Raw genomic sequence first — 21,029 nt, forward strand, 5'->3', positions numbered from 1 at the left:
GATATGGACAGGGTGCTGTTATTTACTATGTGTTTACTGTTTAGATATTTGTCACGAGGAAGCAAGTAGAAAATCTTGGCTGCTTCCAATGCACACAAACAACTTGTTTCTTCGGTGCTTATCTTGTAGATTTATGCTCAGCCATAAGAGAGGATGTCATATTTGCTGAGGGGAAAATATATTGGGATTTGCTCTCACCTTTATCCGTTTTTTGGGGGGGGGATATATAATAGCATTTATTCAGCTGGTCACTACTGTTGAAAATAGTTTATGCTGCCTGTTTGAGCTGACAGAATGAGGACATATATGTACAACACAAGGTAATTCTTCCTCGCTCCGACTGCAGACTGCCAGAAGTGGCTTTTAGAAGAAGCAAAATAATCACCGATAGACAAAATTTGCATTAATTATACTCAGCAAAATGTCAGTGCTTGACTTGCGTTTGGCATTTTGTAGCATGGCTAGTGGCTTTATTTTATTATTCCTTGCAAGTATGTGCAATTTTTACTTAAAAAAAAACAGTAAAACAAATATTTTCAGATGGAGCTGTGGACCATGGTAAACAGGTTTATTTTAGTGGTAAGCAGGGCAACTCTAAGCTCTCCTGATGGGTAAAAGAGGAGCTGTGGATTTAAAAAAATCTCTACTTTCAGACATTTACGACTGAGTCTCTTTTAAACTTGAGTGCTTGAGGCCAGTTAAGGATTTATCCCAAGGTTTAATCCCCGGGAAATAAAGAAGATAAGCTCATATGTTTAGCTAATAATAAGTACTGGAATTATATTTTACAACTTTCAAGACATACTCCTGACTTACACATTATCAGTCCAACAGTATTTGGTCAAATCCTGAGTCATAATGTGTGTGACTCCCAGGCTAAATACATTACATGGCTGTGTCGCAGGGCAAAGGGCAGGTATAGCGGGCAGCTGGAGCGAGAGAGACGGGGGGAATGCAGCAACATTCAAGGCTGGCTCAGCCAAACACCCATGTGTGCATGAAATTAGAGTGTCAACATCTGATTCATGCTGCTGGGTGGTGACTGTGAAACAAATTATGTCAGCGGGTGGCAGCGGCGAAATTCCACTGAGCTGCAGCAGACGGTGGCTGTGCGGAAGTTATAGGCCATCGAGTCTGTTTTATAAACTGCGGTGAAACTTTTTTACGCCATAAAGTTTATGTGGTTCAGATCATATACTCACTCACATCACAGAGATGGTGTTTCCAGCACAGAGGCAGGTGTTGTAAAGGAGATTCAGTGGTTCTAGGAAATGAGGTGATAATTGATATTCAAGATAAGAATGCTTATTGTGACAGGCTGTGAGGTGAAAATGACTCCCTGTTGTTACACTGTCAGCGCGGTTTTTTCTGAATTATATATGTATGTTCACATATATGTGTGTGTGTTTATAAGTACAACCCCTTTTCTGTACAATATATTTTTCTGATTCTGTATAATTCCATATATTTCTTCTGATTCAAGCTAACTTGAATAATAAATTGAATAACATACATATGGATTAGCTGTTACAGGATATTATGAGGGGCCGTACAAGCCAAAATTCATTCTTTCACTCTCACACACATACATTCTTCTTTCATGCACATGTATTGTCACTCTCACATACATATATTTTCACTCTCACATACATACGTTCTTCTTTCACCCACATATATTTTCACTCTCACACACATATATTTTCACTCTCACATACATATATTTTCACTCTCACATACATATATTTTCACTCTCACATACATACGTTCTTCTTTCACCCACATATATTTTCACTCTCACATACATATATTTTCACTCTCACATACATATATTTTCACTCTCACACACATATATTTTCACTCTCACATACATATATTTTCACTCTCACATACATATATTTTCATTTATAGATTCCTACATTTTGCTCTCATTTACATGCATTCAATATGCATTTTAATCTTACAAATAATATATGTATGTAAGAAGAGAATGCATACATGTCTGAAGAAAATATATGTATGCAAGAGAATAATGTATGTGAATGAAAGAGTATAGTGGAAACGGAAGGAGTTTAATGGAAACGGAAGGCTGGGTGTCCGTACCGCTGTGATTGGCTGAGAAGCACGCGCGGGTCACTTTCAAGTGTCTGACAGCATGGAGGGGGTAGAAGAAACTCGAGTTCTTCAGCAAGCTGTCGGGTTGTTAAGAAATATTTTATCATCTCCTGAAACGGTCACATCGTTGTCCTCGTCACTTGATCGAGATGGGACGGGCTCAACTGCACCCAGTGTTACCCACAGCACGGTGGAAAGTGAGATGAGGGAACTTTTTAGACCAGCTAACACCCGGGTAGCTTCAACGAGCCAAGTAGCTACACGGAGTTCGACTGGAGTGGGGCAGTCTTTGCGATATCACACCCAGAAATACTTTGGCAACTGGAACTGCAGATCAAGGAAAAGGTAAGAACAAAACAGTTTGCCACTTAACTATACAACTGCGAAATACAAAATACGAAATGTGCTTTGCTGATTTAGCAACGCACTTTGTTACCCTTATAAAATTTTAGCCCTAGCTAATTTATTCAGCAGCATCCACATTAAAAACAGTAAAGACCGTCGCATTTATTTCAATATTAGTGGCTGTTTGTACTTGTGACCCGAGTGTAAGTTGATGAGATTTTTAAGATTACTTTATATTAAATCTTCTTTATTAATGTGGGAGGTGGTAGCTACATTAGCCTGCTAAATAAAAGGTTGGGTTAATTTTCTTGTTATTTTTGTTTAGTTTTGTATTTATTTATTTATTTATTTATTTATTTTTTGGGGTAGAATTTTAATCTTGCTAGAAGACATCAATCCAACTCTGTGTTGTGAGTGGATCAATAGCTGTACCACTGTAGAGGTAGATAAACATGGATGCCAAGTCATGCCTTCAGTCCAGTTTCTACAGTGTATGAAATAAGAAAAAAAGAAATGTGATTGGTGTCTTTTTTGTTCTTTACTCAAAGTAAAAAGTAATAGCAAATGTTTCTTTGTATGCCTCTTTGTAGGCGTATTTCATTTTAAAGAGCAGTAAAAAAAATCCTTATGCAGTTTATTTTTTGAGCTTTTGTGATTGAGGGGGCCGCACTGTAGTTGAATTTAGATTTAGAATTTAGATTTTCTTTCATTGTACTATATATATATTAATTCAAGCTTCAGTGAATTAAAATGGTCAAACCCCAAAACATCTTCTATTTTACGTCCATTTTCCATTTTTTTCAAAGGCAATTTATAAGCATGCTATTACTTTATGCATTTTTTTTCTTTCAAATTATGTTTCTGTTATTTGCGTTTGCTATTATACTCAACTCTTACATACACGAGCAACTTTAAACATATTCAAGTGGGCTAAATGGCTAGCTGTGATACTGTTTTTCTTTTTATATGAACTGTGTAACATTTTATTTTATTTATAAAAGCTTAGCAACAGTTTAACGTGTAAGCTGGTCACTACCAAGTGACATTAGCAACTTTCTTAAGGAACTGATAGTGTCTAAGTATAGGTAAATAAAACAAAGGATACATAAATCTGAATATAGTTTCTGTTTTGTTTTATAGGGCCAAGACACATTATCATGATACTTTCAACAAAGATGTCATCCTTCTTCCACGGCCATCAAGCAGTGTTGTTGTCAAGCATCGCACAAAACAACATTTACATGAACAAGGGCATATATTGAATGGATTTGAATTCCAAAAATCCTGGGACCAGAAAACTGTCTCTGAACAAATAAGGGACGCCTTTGGAGATAAACTTTCTATTGATGTAAGGTAGGTTGTGCTGGCAGTCGAAACCTAATGCGACACAGCTTTTGTCAGTAGTCTTTTCGATATCTAGGCATTTCAAAGCTTTACATAACGATTTAAGTCAGAGAACAGGTAGACATGAATCAGTAAACTAAACTAAAAGAACCAAATCAGTTATCCTTTCTTGAACACTCCATTTTTGGCATACTTTTTTGACATTTGTATAAAGTTTACTTCTGTTACTACTGGTTTAAGTCTGATTCAAAGAGGAAAACAAGATTAGCTCTAAAAAAGTTATTGGAACATTTTTGCTGTTTTGGATTTTAAACATTTTACAACTTAACTGTTTTCCAGCCTGGAGTTTCTGATGGCTTGTGGCAACAGACTGATTGCGCCCAAACTGCGAGCAGGACAGGAGCTGGATGCAAATCTCATACATAAAATTTATAAATCGAAAGCCCTATACATCAGACCATCAAAACCAATTTTGGTACGTTATTTGACTTTTGAATGAATCTACATAGCACTGTCCAGTAATAATATTAAGACCAAAAATTGGTGCATAAACAACGTTTGAACTTTCTCATCTCTGTTCTTTTTAAACTTGCCTTTCACCTTTTGTAGTTGGATAGAATAGTACCAAGTTAATGTTCCTTTTTTAAAATGTTAATCCTAAGCTCTGGTATTGACTAAATTTACAGCTGCTCTGTTGGACTGTTTGTGAATTATAGAACGTAAGACTACTGCTGTTCAGGAGATGTGTTACAATTTTGTCTGCCTAGTATGTAAAAGTAATTGTGAGAAAGATCTATTAACTCTTGAAATTTCTCACCCTATGGTAGCTGGGATAGGCTCCAACCACCCCACCTCTGATAAGAATAAGCAGAAGAGGTTGGATAGATGGTATTTAATGTTCAAATTCAATATATGTGAATTATTATAATTATTCTTTTATTTCTAAGGATGATATTACAAGCTACAGCAGTGAGGAAAACTGTGAAGAAAACCCTGTTTCATCAAGGCAGCTGCGCTCATCATCTTCAGACAGTTTTGCCAGTTCAACAGCTGCCTTCCAACCAATCTCTGCTCCGACGCAATCTCCTGCCTCATCAGTTTGTAATGGAACATTATTAACGGAAACTCCTGCCTTGACCCATGAAAGCAGTATCTCACACAAGTACAGCAGCGCTTCAACAAACATTTCCTTCAGCCAGTTACCAGTGTCTTCATTGGAAATCTACCCTTCCACTAGTCAGCCTTCTACCTCATCATCTGCATCTTTAAGTGATCCAGTTCTGGTCCTGACGTGCCAAAATACCTCAAGCTCACCCTACCAGACCAGGAATCCAGAGAATCATTGTTCAGCATTACCCTCTACATCAACACACAGTCAATCTGTAAACTACGATAACTACCTTTCAATCATGACTCCACTATCTGACATGTCTTCTGATGATGAGGAACTTAACCAGGCTATACTAGCAAGCCTGCAGAGCGAAAGGTTAGTTTCAAATACAAATGTTTTACAGTAGCCAATTAAACACACCATATTTGTTGCAATCCAATTCTGTAACCAGTGTTGTGAAGGAGTGTAATCCATCCTCAGATATTTATATGCATATATGATATTTATATTTGCTGTTAACAAAACAGTTTTTTGAATAATGTCTACAGAGTCAAATGATAATGCTGTAATGCTGGCAAATTTTATTTTATTTGAAATAGGCAGCGAATTTTTAACAGAGCCTATCTGACAATGAAATGAAATTTACTTATTGTTATTTACTTATTGTGCATTGAAACTATTTTTCTTTGCTCTAGTGCTTTCTAGTTCTCCAAAACATATAAACAATATAAAAAGCCACTGACCAATATACTCCTTTGTACATTTTGCTTATGATTATGATAATTTCCTTTAGGGATTAATAAAGTATGCTGATTCTGATTTTGACAAAACTTTGTATGTCCTTGTAGCCCTTGTATGTGAATGTTTTTACTGATGTTCTTTTCAATATTTTTTCTTTTTTTTTTCTTTTCTTTTTTTTTTATCCTACAGGACTTCAAGTTGTTTGGTATCAGCAAAAGATATTTTGGAGGAACTTTCTGCAAAAGTAAACCAACAGAAGAAATGCAAGTTCAACATTAATAGATCAACAGTCCTGGATGGAGCAATTAGAGGTTTTAAACGAGCGACATATGATCCATGCCACACAATTTCTGTCAGGTTTTCTGACGATATGGGAGTACCTGAAGAGGCTGTTGACTTGGGTGGACCAAGAAGAGAATTTCTAAGACTTCTGATCGAAGCTTTGCCCCTGTCTCCAATGTTTGAGGGTGAAGAAGGCAAAATGAACTTGGCACTTGATAGTGCTGGTATGTATTGATTTTAGGCTGATATCCCTGGAGTAATGCAATAAAAAAAATCATTTTTATGAAGTTCTTGTCAAGCGCTTTCATGCATCTATTGACATGTAATGTTTTTCATTATTTCTAGCCATGAGGGAGGACAGGTACTTCATTGCAGGCAGAGCCATTGCAGTAAGCCTTGTACATGGTGGTCCACCAGCAGGCTTTCTGTCCCCAACACTCTTCTCTTGCCTTGTTGATGGCCCAGATTTGGCTAAACCAGTTTTAGAAGATGTTGCCGATAGTGACCTGCGTGAAAAAATTAAAAGGGTAAAACTGATTTGTCAGTTGTTGAAAATTTTTTTAGTATTGTGTGCATTTCATTCTACTCCATGTATTAATTGGGGCCCATTAATTTTTTATTTTTTTATTTGAAGGTTAAAGAGTGTAAATCCTTTGAAGATCTGATAGTAGCAACTGAGCCACTTCAGGAATACTTAGCCAATGCTGGCTGCCTGAGGCCGCTGCGGAGGCTGGAAGACAAGGATCTGCTTATACATGACATTCTCATGTTCCAAGTAATACACAGAGTCCGTGGTCCATTTGAAAGGTATGTATGTATGTATTTATTATTGTCCAATAAGTAGCTCAAACCCTTGCTGATTGCCTTGTATTCTGGGAATTTTGTGTGACATTTCTTTATGTGTAGGTACACCATGCCTCCAAGGTGACAGCATCACATGAAAAATGCAGATTTGGGATATACACTTTTGATGATGTGAATAATCTGAAGTAAAAACTATTGTGTATATATAAATTCATATGTTTTAGATTATAGTTCTTGGATCCATTCATTTTTGATGTGATTTGTGATTTTAAAGGTAATTCTGATTATCATTTAGATTTCAGGATGGACTACGGACACTTGAGGTGCTGGACAAAATCCAAGCTCACCCAGAGAGTTTTCGCACCCTTCTCTGCTGGTCACCTTCAGTGCTTACAGCTGACCTTCTTGACAGCCTCTTTACCATCCGCCTTTCTCCAGCTGGGAGCAATAAAAGGCAAGCTGAAGCAGTTGTCATTAGTTTCTGGAGAGACTACCTAACAGATGCAGAAGGTAAATTTAGCGTTTTAAGCATTGTGTGTTCAATTTATAATGCGGTGCATCTTTTCATTGAATCGGTTAAAAGTAGAAATGCTTGCTGTGTTTTTTGTCTTTAATGCCATTTTTGACAGTATTGCTTTTCCTTTAGATCAAGACGGAACACAGAAGCTGGCGACAATTCTTGCCTTTGCCACTGGAGCCAACACTGTTCCACCAATTGGCTTCTCTCCACAACCGTCCATTGAATTTCTTCACCAAGAGCCTGATGCACAAACCATGTCTAAACTACCCATTGCAAACACGTGCATCAATTGTTTAAAGTTACCACTTCATACCTCTTACAAAGACTTTCAGGAGAATATGGACTTTGCATTAGGTAATACACATGGTTTTGGAATAGCTTAATTCCTGGTCAGGTTAGTATGCTAATCTGAGCTTTGCACTCAGTTAAATTAATGAGTGTCAATCATTAAGTAATTCTAAGGGGGGGGTTCAAAATGTTCCACCTAAAAGACCAATTAACACACTTGAGACAAAGCTGAATTTACTTTATGTTGCCATATTTCATATTTCACCCACCTATTTTGTGATTGGAGGCTCTGTTTTTGCATTGACCTTTTAACAAATGTTCATTTGCTTCAAGTCTTTGCTTGTCAGGGTACCGTTCTACAAGTATACAATAGTTATATATACTAACATAATTCAATTCAGTTTTTTTTTCATTGCATTGTGATTATTTTTGTTTTCTAGATTTGTACTTGTTTGTTGCTTTTATTCTCTGGTGTTCTTCAATATTGTTTATCTGACACTTCTATTCTATTTGATCAGTGATCCATGTTTGATGTATTTACTGACTGTATTAATGTTAATGTTAATGTTATCAGTTTGAGTCATCTTGTTCCAAGACAATACATCTGGTGATTGTGATGACCAAAAACCTCAATAAAATGTGGTTGCACAAATTTATTTGTTCTTTTAACAAGGTGTTTTAAAACAAAATATGGTTGTAAAATCTCAACACACTCACATAATACAACTCATAAATTCTTTAAAATTGTATACAAACCGTCAACATGCATGTAAAGGTTGATAGTAGCATTCTTGAAATTTAAAGCTGTGACTAAACTTCTAATAATACTCAACTAACAACAGTCTTGGCACTGTATTCTTTTTAAGCTGCACAACCACAATTACAGTAAATGAAATTTCTCCAGAGGCCTTATTGATATTTTAGGATTGTCTCTCAAGAAAACGAACAAGGTTGCAAAATAAATCTATACCATTATTGCCATCATCTTCAAATGGATCAAAGGTCTGTTGAAGTGTAACCATCATGGTGTCACTGATGGAAATGTTAGTTGATGGAACAATGACATTATTGTTTGTCTCCAGCTCTGGCAGTGGTCTGCATTCATCAATACCAAAGTCATTTTCACAAATACCATTCATATTTGGGTTATGTATTCCTGCATTGTTGATAATGCCCCTTTGCCACAGCTGAAGAGGGGTTTGCCCTCCTTGTGTTGAAAGTCCATGGTTATTCCACTGGTTCTGAAATTCTGTGGCAGCTCTTTGAATACGTGGCAAATATATATAATGAAGACAAAATAAATGGACCTCATTAAGTGAATCTAATACACCATGCTCCTCCATAAAATTGAAAAGATTAACAAAATGATATGAGACCACTCGATTTAATTCTGCCCATAATCGCTCAATTCTTTGATTATGCACAGACCTGCCAGTGATAACACTATGCCTGTTCAGTCCTTGCCTGTAAAGCATGAAACGGGCAACACCAGTGTTTTCTAGTCCGTGATCACATCTCACTCTGGATGGCATTCCAAAGTTCTGAACACCAACCATGAACAGTGACAAAACACTTGATGCCCTGTTGTTATCTAAACACGCGAGGTAGATGATGGTTCTACTGAAACCATCCACACAGCCATGGAACACCATCCTCCATCTCACAAGTTTGTGGTTTCCATCTATATGCCTATAGAAAAATGAAACAAGTATAAGTTATGTATGGGGAAACTATGACATGGTCAAGGATATGCACAAGTTTGAGTAAATAAAACAATGAGTTATTTTGATTTAGATAATCCATTTCGCTATAGACTTAGAATCAGGACTGTTTTTCTGTTAGAATTTTCTCACCATAACTGATTGGGGAAAGGAACACTGTACAGTCGTCGACGTATTGCATTGCGTCTTCTGAGGGAACGTCCAAAGGGGTCAATTTCTTGTAGACTTTGTCTTACACGCCACCTTTGGATGCGTAACCCACGTGATCTCAAGCTGCCATGCACATATCGTTCACCTGCATTTGTGGTATACTGAAGAATTTCCCTAACAACCCTGTTCAGGTTTTCATCGGATAATGTTGCATAAGTCAGTGGCTCAATGCCAAGGTCCTCTCTGTGCCTGTACAGAGTACGGGAGCTAACCCCTAAGCATGTTGCAATGCTTTGCCAGTTCATTCCAAGAGATACTAAATGAGATATTTGCTCTCTTGAAATGCTGTATCGCGGTCGACCTTGAGAGCAAGTCATGAGAGGTGGAGGTAGCAAGACAAGTCTGTTCTCAGATGTAGTTCCTTGTCTGGTTTCATAAGCAGTCAGTAAAAAAATTAGCCATCCATTTAAGGACCGTAATGTATTCACTGCTTCTCTATTTCTTGCATCGTCAACAAATCTTGAGATGGACAAAATTCCAGATAAGGTTTGAATGTGATCACCAAGTTCTCTATGGAGCCTCTGACGAACAAAAGAATCTGTAGCTTCTCTTTGAATTTGTTCCAAACATTCTAATACATTATTTAAAAAAGTTCTAATGTCATTTTCATTACTACTTACTCGACAAATTAACTGCAATACTAGCAAAGAAAGCAGGATGACTTTGAACAGCTTCATTGCTTGGTTCTTCTGGTTTAGGTCTGGGTATGTCAAGTAAGTTCTCCAAGTGTATTACATTTCCTGGTTTAAGAATAACTTCCTGCTTAAAGGATGAACTTCCTGTGTTAGGAAATGCAGATGTGAATGTCAGAGTGTATGTATGCAAGGGTAAAGGATAAACACTGGGATTGTATGTATATATGAGTATAGGAGTACAAATATATATGTGTTGAAAGGTAAAGGGTATGTATATATATATATGACTAGAAAGGGCTGCACCTGCAAGGAGAATAAATATATGTCAGCATAAAAATATGTAGCATTAAGAAAAATAGAATACATGTGTGTGAAAGGAAGATTAATGGATTTATGTGAGAGTGAATATACATGGATATGAAATAAGAATAAAGGTGTGCGAGATGACAATATATGTATGTGAGAGTGACAATACATGTGCATGAAAGAAGAATATATGTATGTGAGAGTGACAATACATGTGCGTGAAAGAAGAATATATGTATGTGAGAGTGACAATACATGTGCATGAAAGAAGAATATATGTATGTGAGAGTGAAAGTATATGTGTGTGAAAGAAGAATGTATGTATGTGAGAGTGAAAGAATGAATTTTGGCTTGTACGGCCCCTCATATCTAATCCTATTAAATGAATTACAGATTTTTAAAAGCGTTTTTACTCCCCAGTTTTTGGTAATTGGCATGCCTGCGAAGGGCGTGTTTTGGGGATTCAAAATATCTGCTCTGTCCCAGCTTGCCTTGTGTATCCTAGTGAATCTGTTGGATCGGCAATATTTATCAAATTCTGTTTTCCAAAAAATGTCACTATGAGAGATTTCACCAAATGCTTGTCATACAGAGCTTCATTGTGGGAAGCAAGTAAACTCCCTGCAAATAATCTGCTTTAATGAAGTTGCTTAACGGATTTGGCGCTGCAATGTTTTGCTTCTCGAGTGCTTTAGCTGTTAGGTGTCAGAACTGTAACTCATTCTGTGGATTTTAGCAGGCTGCTATTTCCCCTTTTAAATGTGGGACGAAAAGCTAATTTATCACCTTTCCTTGGGATCTTATCGTACTCTCTCCAGCCATAAACTAACACTTACAGAGGACTTCAAAGGTGCAATAGGTAGCAGAGGTGAGAAACGCACATACATCCACTCGGGGCTGATTTCTTCCACACAAAAAAAAAGAGAAAAAAAGAAGAAGATGGAGCTGATTAGCAGGAGTGCGCAACAAGCCCCGTGGGGCAGCAGCTGGAGGAGAACTCCCAGTGGGAGCAGGGAGAGTTGTAAGTTTTGACAGCTCCTGTCTCTCCCCTCTGGATAGTGCGGGGTCAGGGCACCCTCAGCGGGCCTGGGCTCAGTGCCTGGTAGGAAATCGTCAGTAATTGCCATTCAGCCAGGGGGACAGAAACCGAGACAACAATAACCAGTGAAGAACATACAGCCCATTTCCTCTTTGTCTTAATGTATTTGAGGAGAGGATGCTACCTCCTCTCAACCAGAACAAAGCTGCAATAAAGTTCTCACAATCAAATCCAGTCTTCCAGAAGTTGTTGAGGAAGACGGGAGCTCTGGCGTGGCCAGTTGATGCTGTGCACTTGTAGCCTTTCCTACCCCAGAGAAGGCCCAGATGGGCTGTTTGTTGTTGCATAACAAGACTGCATTGTTTTGTTAATGTAACTTCATCTGTCTTTGATCTAATCTCATGGTGTCATGGCCGGTGTGAAAATCCCCATTAAGTGCATGATCCAGCACTATGCTCTTTGTGATTGTGATAATCTTCTGCATTGAAATTCCACTTTGTTCCTTTGTTTCTTTGTTAGCGAATACAATGCGAGGTTAATTAGCAGCCACTGGTAACCTCTGCGTTCCTGGATACTTCATCACAGCTGAAGTGTACTCTTCACTGGGAAACGGGGGCCCGCTGGCACTAACAAGACCAAACACGAGGGCTTGAGCCAATTGAAAGTAAGCAGAATACAAACGCGGCAGTAAGTTAATCCCTTTCAGACTAACGCACGGGGCCCCAAAAGTATAAACTGTAATTGTCTCTTCTTCACATCATTAATTGCTCTCATCATTGTTTTCCTTTCTAGAAGTGAAAACACACAAAGGAAAAACTGACTAAACCGGCGCCGCATCACAATATATTTACAGGCGAGGTTGCAGTGGTCGCATTTGTCAAACATTAAAAGATGTTAATTCGGTTATTATCCGATTCCAAGGTGTCATAGTGCAATTTTCATTCTTCTGCGGTGCAGAAGCTCTAAGCACGGTGCATTTATCTGCAATATTGCCCTTCCGCCACTTCAGATCTCCCCATTCCCTGGTGGTCTAATTTATGTTAAGTCACAAACCTCCCCTATGGCTGTTTTGAAATGTTCAGAATGGAGACTGTGTGCTCCAGGTTTATGCCAGCGCCACAATCCCCTGTGTAATTGTTCTCTATGGGAAAGCACATCTCAGTGAAACCATCTGCAAGTCCATGGGGCAGTTTCCTAAGAATGAGTGGACTTCTTAGGGGGTTCCACAGCAATCCAGTTTCTCTTGTGAAGCAAGTAATTAATTCAAATCTCAGGAAGTCAATAGCTGCCTGGATCAGAGGCATGTAGCACGCAGCTGCTGATACCTCCGAACACACCGCTTGTCCTCTCAGGAAGTCGCCGGACAAAAAGGTCACAATGGGCTCACACACCCATACAAGGCTCACATAACGCCACTTTTTCTTAAAAAAACACAATTTTTGAGTACTCTTATCACATGGTGCACTTCATTAGTCTAATTGTCATGACGATAAGAGTCACTAGTACACTTGGGAACTGGGATTCTTTATGAATGATGTAATATCCTGTCAATAAAAGAGCTTTCAAGGTTCATTTGATCCTCTAGCTATAATTATTTATCTGCTGCTGATCACTTTGTTCCTGACAATAAAAAAAAAAAAACCTGCCCTATAACTGGCTTGCCATCATTTAAAATACTGGATTGAACGTGACTCTTCAAATAGTCCGAATTGTTTTCATCTAGAGTTGAGTTTCCAAAGAAGTTTTTGTGTGGCAGCTTTTGTGATGATGCATTCAAAAAGTGGTTGTTCTTCCCATTTTCTGCTTTTTTTTTTGGCTCATTAAATTCATTAAGAAAAGTGCAGAATGATGAAATGCGATGAAAGAGCCAGGGAAGCACTTTAAGAACCAAAAATGAACATCGCTTGCTTGCTTGCCGCCTCCATCTTTCTTTTCTGCGAGCTGCAAAGTAGAGCAGACGAGAACAATGAGTTACTTCAAGTTATTTACGCCTGAAGTTGACCGGCTGTGCTTCACGTTACTGGATCGCTCTCGTGAGCAGAAACTGAAGGTGCTGGACTGTCCGTACCGCCTCACACATGAAATCAAAGTTTAGTCTCTTCCACTTGCAGGATCTCCAAGCTGTCAAATCAGAAGTCAGGAGGAGGAGGAGGACGGTTAGGTGTGTGGGGAGTAAAAGTCTCTGATTCACAGGCAGTAAACTTCTCGCTTTCCTTTTTCTCAAGATGGGGCAGGGCCAGGATAAATGCCTTTCTGGGCTGCTCCCCTACAGCTCATTGTTATCCAGGCCATGGAGGAAGCCACTGCTGTGCTTCCAGCCTGTCTCTGACAACAAGTGTAAATAAGGCTCTAAATAACAAACAGAAGGCATGCCAGTCTGTGTGTGTCACAGTGAGCTTCTCGGGGCTCTGCTTTAGCCCTGCACTGGCTACCTTAATGACTCTGTCAAAGGGAGCGTGCAATGGTCTGCTAATTTCTTTTCTTTGGCATCAACAGATGGAAGTGTAGTGGACTAATGAAATAAGAAGCCAGTATGTATGTGTGTGTATGTGTGTGTGTTAGTCATGGATTATCAACTGACTGTAAAAGAATTGGCAAGACACAAATAAAAATATGATACATGTCATATGGTATTTAAAGGTGATTTACACTGTAGACTGTGCTACTATGAAAATTACATTTCGCAACATGTCAGCCTTTGGAACAGCTTTCTTTTGCAACTCTAGCTTGTTCTTAGCTAGTTTGATGAGCAAATTGTGGGAAATAACTCAATGCAGAATGATTGGTGCTGTATATGGACCCTGCAGCAGTGAATGAATTATATGCCTTATTTATGATTCACTTTCTGGGCATGTCAAGTAATTATAAAGAGCTACGGTCACAGCGGATTCCTAGCTTTGCCTTATGTTTCACTCTTTATTGAAGTTCTTCTTTCCTTACCAAAAGACTGCTGCCCTCAGCACTTGTCAATACTTGTTAACATTTTTGTTTGCATATGATTTTCTAAGTCCTCATGGTGTCACCCAAGTCTCCTTCCACTTGACCTTTGGCAGTCAGGAGCCCTGCTTCTTACTACGTGAAGTGTGTGTTGTGCTGCTTGATTGAGAGCCCTCGAGCATATCAGCAAGTTATCAGTTTGCCTCCTTCTGACGTCCTCCCTGGTTTTGGCGTGAGCATTGTGCAGGGCCCGGGTAAAGGGCTTGTCCTTCTGGCCACAAATCAGTGGAGAAAGCGAGCTCGCATCTTCAAAGGGTGGGCTTCTCACTGTGATTTACAGCCCCCACAGAGACAAAGTTAGGCACGGCCACTGTCTCTGCACCTGGGCCTTTATCAAGCGGCCAGGATGAGCTCTTTGCAGAAGACATTCAAATGTACAAGGAGCAGATTAGGCTGACTCAATCTTCTTTTGCCCGGGGAGAGAGAGAGAGAGAGAGAGAGAGAGAGAGGGAGGGAGAGCAGGAGGGAGAAAAGAAAGAGAAGTGACTGACTTCAAAAAGACCTCTTTCCCTCTGCTTTTTGAATGAGTGAAAGAGTTTGGGAGTGAAAACAGCCTTGTGTATTCGAAGTGCTAATTCACAACTTATTCCTCTAATACACTCATGAACACTTTTAATTGTGTTAGTTCGCATTCCAAAGACATGTTTGTAGCTTTTAATTGGAGGTCTCTTTGAAATCATTGAAATGTATGACTTGTGGGGCCAACTTAAACAGTTCTTATGTGCTTGGCTTTGGAGGCTGCATGGCTGCTTTTCATTCCCATGCCTGGGTGGCACCCAAATATTGGCTGTTAGAGTAAAAGTGGTCCTGAGACAACGTAAACATGGGTTAAATAAAAATAAATCTTTTGGACTTTTACAAGTTATTAAAACGTCTGGCACAGGTTTTGGTAAACTTTATTTTTCTCTTTTGAAAGACTAACAAAGATTTTTTTTCTAACTTGACATTTTTTTTGTTAATTTTTAAGAGCAAATAGCAACACTACAACCTCTAGAGGAAGGTATTTAGGTATAAGTTTGGTATCATATAACTAGATGCAAGTGCAATGCTTGCAGAAATTGAAAATTTCACTTTTCGTGTTGAAATCTTTTAAGCTAAATAAATGAAATTGTGTAAAGATGGCGCTGATGTGTAAGTGTGTGTGTGTTTGTGTGCGTGTATTTTTGCACAGACTGGGTGGGGTGCGGAGGGGCTGCAGCATATCTCTCTGTCAATCTTCACACATGTCCGCGGCGTTCAATGGAATCTGGCAACGTCTGCAAGTCTCAGTTACTTTCTTCCGATAAACTATGGACTCCTTTCTCCTTGAATGATTTTTTTCTTAAGCCATTCTGCCTTCCACTCCTGAATCATCCTTTAATCCAGAGAAAAGACCTGGAGAACTGGCTGTCATTTAATGCTGCCACTGCCAGGACTCTTAGCTTAAATAAAGTCAGTGTAGCATGAATCTAATTCTGTGGATGTATGGGCCTGGGACGGTGAATGTTGCGTCTGGAGAGCCAGTCCCCCCTCCTCAAAACCTCAGTGTGGATGCCTGGCGACTGCACAGTTACCAACAGTGAAAGGACCACCCACTTAGGATTGAGAGGGGATTTGAAGCTTCCCTGCCTGCTCATTCCTTTCCAGGCCTTTCGGATACTGTTTGAGCTCATCCAATTGTGCCACTCTTACCATTATTGTATGTCTTTCTGCAGGCAAGTGTCAATCATTAATCTTAGGCTTATATCTGCGTGTGTCTTGAAGTACTTGACAACTTTAAGTGTACTTTATTAGGTCAGACTAGTCAAATATGTTCAGTGTAACAAGAAAACATGTTTCTGTTCAGATATTAGTGGCAGAAATTTTTGACAGAAACAGCTAAACAGAAAATTCCTTTCAAAAAAAGCGCTTTCTGAAATTGCAGCGTTTGTTGTGAAGCAGTTTTCCCAAACGCTTGTCCCGTTTGAATTCCGCTGTGCCAAACGAAGCATCCCGGGAGCTTCCCTCTCTGCTTTTGCCAGATTTTCTTTGAGGTCTTGTATATTTGGATTTCCCGCTTCACTGCTCCACCCCAACGTGTTCATTTCCAACTGCCCATCTCCATTTACAACCTGTTTTTATCAACTTTTTTCACAAAGCGCAACAAAACAGAGGGAGGAGAGTCTCGCTGCTTGTAGGGGGGGCTAACACAGCCGGGAACATTGTCCATGAACTTCTCCTCATCTCCATCCCCCAGTGTTATAGACAAACAATCCTTTCCATATGCAGTGGAAGGGGTCATGGCGTTAACAGAAGGAGGAATGCTTTGGGGAGAAAATATTGTTCAGCAATGACACAGAAGTAATTTGGGTCTCACTGAGTGATTTCATCAGGACCCTTTGTTGCCTCAAAGTGTTTGACCCAGAGGTCCCTGTCAGCCCTGTTGTTAATGGGAGCCAATGCAGAGTGACAGCCCCAGAAAGTAAAACATTTTACTACTAATAGTGGGCCTCCAGAGGCTTAGGCATAAATATTTAAGCTCTTCTCTCTTGTCCCAAATACTGGGGGGTCTCCATGGTGTATTTATCTGTAATACAAGGAAAAAAGAGCAAATATATCTGCTCGATGCTTCTATACCAGCTTGTTGGTATTTTTGTTTTGTTTTACAAAACACAGTATGTTAAGTGCAACTTTTTGTTTATCCAGAAATCGCAACCATGCAGTCATCCTGTTAATGTTCACTAAGCCTCTCACGGCTGCATAAGCGCAAATATAAGCGTTTTAAAAACACTAATCTAATCATTAATAAGGACTGAGGAGATTTCCCTAATATAGCCCCGCATGAAGAAAAGCTACTAGCTTTGGCCTTTTCCTCAAAGTAAACTTCATTAAAAAGGCTATGTGGTTTGTGAAGGTGGTCTGACGTGCCTTGAATGATGGTCTCCACAAACAAAGCTGCTACACAAGCCATCGAATTATCTCTGTCAAACTTTGGCGTAATCTGAGCTGATCCTCTTAAAAATATTTAAATGAAAACATTTGCACATCAATGGGCTCCATGGCAACCCTGTGTGTATTCTTCTTCGGGGTGCCTCTTTAACACCGAGCTTTAGAAAACCACATCTCCTCTGTTGTGTTGACAAACAACAAAACAAACAATATTAAATGGAGGAGCTGGAGTTTTTCACATCATTGATGGATAGAGGGGGTCTAAAAAAGGCTGAAGGAACCCACGCTGAATGAATGCTCAAGTTTGAGACACTGGTAATTATATGATTGGTGCTTTTGGGATGTGTCGTTATACATGGGCTATAAACCAGACCGAGGGCATTTTGAATAAGATGACCAAGGTTGTGAGAGTGAATCTAATTCAGGACTCTTCATAAGTATTCACTGAGCTGCCTCATCAGTACTTTATAGCTGGATATTATTGCTCTCCCTGGTGAGGCCTGCGAGGAGCACCTCTCCCCCTAGTGGCAGAAAATAAATCAGTCTCTAAAATCCATCTCCCTGCTCAAGTCTGTCTCCTCTACCCGAACAGCTCTCGCTGGCTTCTGAATACATTACAAAACAGTGGGCGCCACCGCTGCAGCAAAATGTGATTATGTTTGTGAAAATAATAGCGCTTCTCCGGTACTTCCTCTGCACGCTGTGTAATGGGCGATGTATTAATATAGCTTGTGGCTTAATTGGGTTTTGGATGGTAGATTAATTAATTTGTGGCTAATAGGCACAAACACGAGAAAACAAACTTCTTTACTCTAAGCTCGGGCTCGCTCATGTATCTAAGTAAGTAATGTAAATTATGCAGATTGTGTTGATTATTCTGACAAAGAGGTTTTTGTAAGAAGTGCTTTAAAAGATTACAGTCTTCCTGGCATTTTATCAATTGTTCACTTCCATAAATAAGCTGCAGTTTTGAATTATTAGTCTGCTTTGCTCTAACAAATATTGTGAGCTGATTAATGACACGGGCTGTTTGTAAGTGAAATAATATCATCGGTTTTACAATACAATAGCATCCGGACTATAAAAAATACCACGAATACACAGTGCTGTACAACAGAGTACAATATAATACAAATACAGTGTTTGTAGAGATACTAATACTGCCACTCTTTTGTAAGAATGACAGTATTAGCTCACACAATGCAGGATTAATCCCAAACACTAATTATACTTTCTTGTCCTTTTAATCTGCACTTTTATCTGCAGCTTTCCCAGAAGAAACTGGATCCATGATGCAATTGGAAAATAAAAAAAGATATGAGGTTCAGCTCAGCCTTGTAACTCTGTTGCAATCCATGCCTGCGAACTGATAGCTTCCAGAAATAGAGCCCTCTGGTCTTCTGCATAAAATGTGCTTTAATCAGCAGAACATCAATTAACAGTTGGAAATAAAATGTCACCTTGGTGTTTCAGGGGGAGAAGGCTTCTCCTTTCAAGCTTTCATTAAGCAAACCTTAAAAATCTTTTTTTCCCTTTATGCTAATTTTGTGATTGTGCTGTGTGCTAATGCTCTTCTCATTTGCCGGGGCGCTAATTATGTTTGCAAAGTTTTAAAACTCAACACAGCAATTAAAGCCAAACAGATGTAACCACAAAATGTCAGTATTCAAATATGTTTTTCCAGAGCTCTTGTTAATCTACGTTTTGAATTAGGAAATGTCGACAAAGATGTTCTTTTAACACCAGCCGCGGACGGGCCAGGCAGATGATTTGAATGTTAATGCTGCTTTAAAATCAACGTGAATGTGATGCACAGACTTAAACAACTATAAAACATATTTGCAGTGGTAAACAGTTAATTGCCCTTCAAAGCAATTCAAGCAATCGGTTTCACTTACAGCTAAATTAGATGACCGATTCTTGTTTTGCACTGTGAAATGAGAGCACACACATGCTAAGACATGACCATTTGTGGGATACCAAATTTTTATGTATGATATTTAAATCTCTTTTGTCAAATAGAGGCATCTATGCAAATGTTTCAGTGTGAGGTCAGGCCTCTATCCATTTCTCCCGCACGATATGGTCCAAATAATGCCACTAGATCTTTTAACTTAAAATGCAGGATGTATATGACACTATGCTGAGGTAGGACTGCGCAGCATATATCAGCCAAATCCTGCCCATGTGATAATTCTCCGAAGTTAAACAGCCATAAAAGGCTTGAGAACTCTGACCTTCACAATCTAACTAAGCAAGAGAAGCCAATGATGTGGAACAGACCCATCGCAGCACTCACATGATGATAAACTATTCTCCAGCTTTGCTAAAAAATAACTGTATGTCTTCGATGACATATATAGCGCCAGCATTTCAATACGATCCCAATTTATTTTGCACTAAAATGGTTTATTGTCGGCTATAAAGCATATGCAGCAAGAGGCGGAAGGACGAGGCTGCTTCTGTGCAGTGAGAGTGTCTCAAAGGCACATTGTTCTCTGTGCAGCTCAAGAGCACATCTCAGTGATGTGCCTCGGCTCCACTCGCAGGCCGTAAAAACTATCAAAACTTATAAACCTTATCATTAGTCTGCCTCTTGTCACTCATTCCCGCTACTTTGCTCACAGTTGCCTGTTTTCGTTCGACGACTTTCCGCAAACTCAAGAAAAACTTCTGTCACAAATGGGAATTTTTGGCAAAACAAGAAGAAGAAGAGAGAAAAAAAAAAAGAAATAATAATTTGATCTCGTGTGAAGTGTTTTATAACAACCTACCAACACAAGCACAGCATGCAAATTCAATGAGTTTACAGATGTTTAGGCTCCCAAACAGCATTTGTCACGTCGTGTCAAAAACTTATCACAGAAGAGTCAAATCTAAAAAAAAAAATTCAAATGAATTAAAATTAAAAAAAGGGGGGGAGGAGGGGGCGCTTGTTGTGACACTCGTGTCATGACAGCGGGGTCATTTACAATCCTATAACATATTCAGACACTGAGCAGATAAGCGAGCGATACATCTTTCACTATGCCTGCCCTTCACACTTGTCATAGCAGCACCATAAACAGCATCCATAACAACTGAGTCCACAGAGGGAAAACCTCCAATATGCAGAGGAGCCCGGAGCTAGGGCATTCTTTGCAAAGCCGTGCTTTTTTCAAGTTGTTGTGGAAATATGAAAAACATTGTTCTTTTTTGTCACGCAATATATTCGCAACAACAACTTTATTTTTTTGCAGAAAACACACCTGCAATTGACGAACGCGGCAGCGTTTAGTGAAAGCTTTCTGCCGCTTATATTGTTATCATTGTTGTATTATTTGTACTTAGTAAAGGAAATCATTATGGCCATGCAATTAATCACAATTAAGAAGATTTTGACAAGAGCTTGGGGACAGAGCAGGCAAAGCCCTCTTTCTATATTCCCAAGGAGGGTGCTAGGAGATGATGGGAGAGGTATGCAGGCAGCTAATGAGATATGTTTCTAGTAGGTCTTGTCATGATCTTTGGTTTCTTCTGTGCTAAGGGAGCTCAGTGAGGGTTACAACCGCTGGCTGAAGAAAGGGGGACGCATAGCTTTTTGTTTCTCTAAACCTCCTCTTCAGATCTATTACAGAGCATTTCACAAGGCTAAGTACCATTTAATTTAGTTGCCCTCACATATTTA

The 21,029-nt window shown here is 39.2% G+C and overlaps 2 protein-coding genes and 1 long non-coding RNA gene across 4 annotated transcripts in view; 2 read left to right on the forward strand and 1 right to left on the reverse strand.

Moving 5' to 3' along the window:
• Positions 1–21,029, forward strand: part of LOC146515507 (uncharacterized) — a 59,413-nt gene that overhangs the window by 22,862 nt on the left and 15,522 nt on the right. The gene's annotated exons all lie outside the window — the stretch shown is intronic.
• Positions 1,535–7,830, forward strand: LOC146515509 (uncharacterized). 2 transcript variants are annotated; one of them, XR_014875242.1, is made up of 9 exons: positions 1,535–2,457; positions 3,598–3,810; positions 4,141–4,276; positions 4,749–5,287; positions 5,843–6,159; positions 6,281–6,462; positions 6,570–6,742; positions 6,842–6,924; positions 7,035–7,160. XR_014875242.1 is itself a non-coding variant. In XM_085167799.1 (9 exons), exons 1-9 carry the CDS (start codon positions 2,153–2,155, stop codon positions 7,640–7,642), a joined length of 2,337 nt encoding a protein of 778 aa, XP_085023925.1. In that variant the 5' UTR covers positions 1,971–2,152; the 3' UTR covers positions 7,643–7,830. The 2 variants fall into 2 exon arrangements, 1 of the variants encoding a protein (XP_085023925.1); XM_085167799.1 differs by lacking the exon at positions 6,842–6,924 and adding an exon at positions 7,386–7,830 and having other exon boundaries at positions 1,971–2,457; positions 7,035–7,249.
• LOC146515510 (uncharacterized) lies at positions 8,236–9,250 on the reverse strand (the record flags this gene model as incomplete). Its single annotated transcript, XM_085167811.1, has 1 exon — positions 8,236–9,250. A coding segment is annotated over one exon (783 nt), but the record flags the coding sequence as incomplete, so codon positions are not given.

Source organism: Neolamprologus multifasciatus, chromosome 7 (genome assembly GCF_963576455.1).
Source record: "Neolamprologus multifasciatus chromosome 7, fNeoMul1.2, whole genome shotgun sequence".
In the NCBI taxonomy this organism is placed as follows: domain Eukaryota; kingdom Metazoa; phylum Chordata; class Actinopteri; order Cichliformes; family Cichlidae; genus Neolamprologus; species Neolamprologus multifasciatus.

Excerpts from the sequence above, each read along its gene's own strand:
- LOC146515509 (XM_085167799.1), top strand. The coding sequence starts at position 2,153 with ATGGAGGGGGTAGAAGAAACTCGAGTTCTTCAGCAAGCTGTCGGGTTG. Across the intron at positions 6,160-6,280 it reads CTTGGCACTTGATAGTGCTG|CCATGAGGGAGGACAGGTAC; the intron begins GTATGTATTGAT and ends CATTATTTCTAG. Across the intron at positions 6,743-7,034 it reads GTCCGTGGTCCATTTGAAAG|ATTTCAGGATGGACTACGGA; the intron begins GTATGTATGTAT and ends ATTATCATTTAG.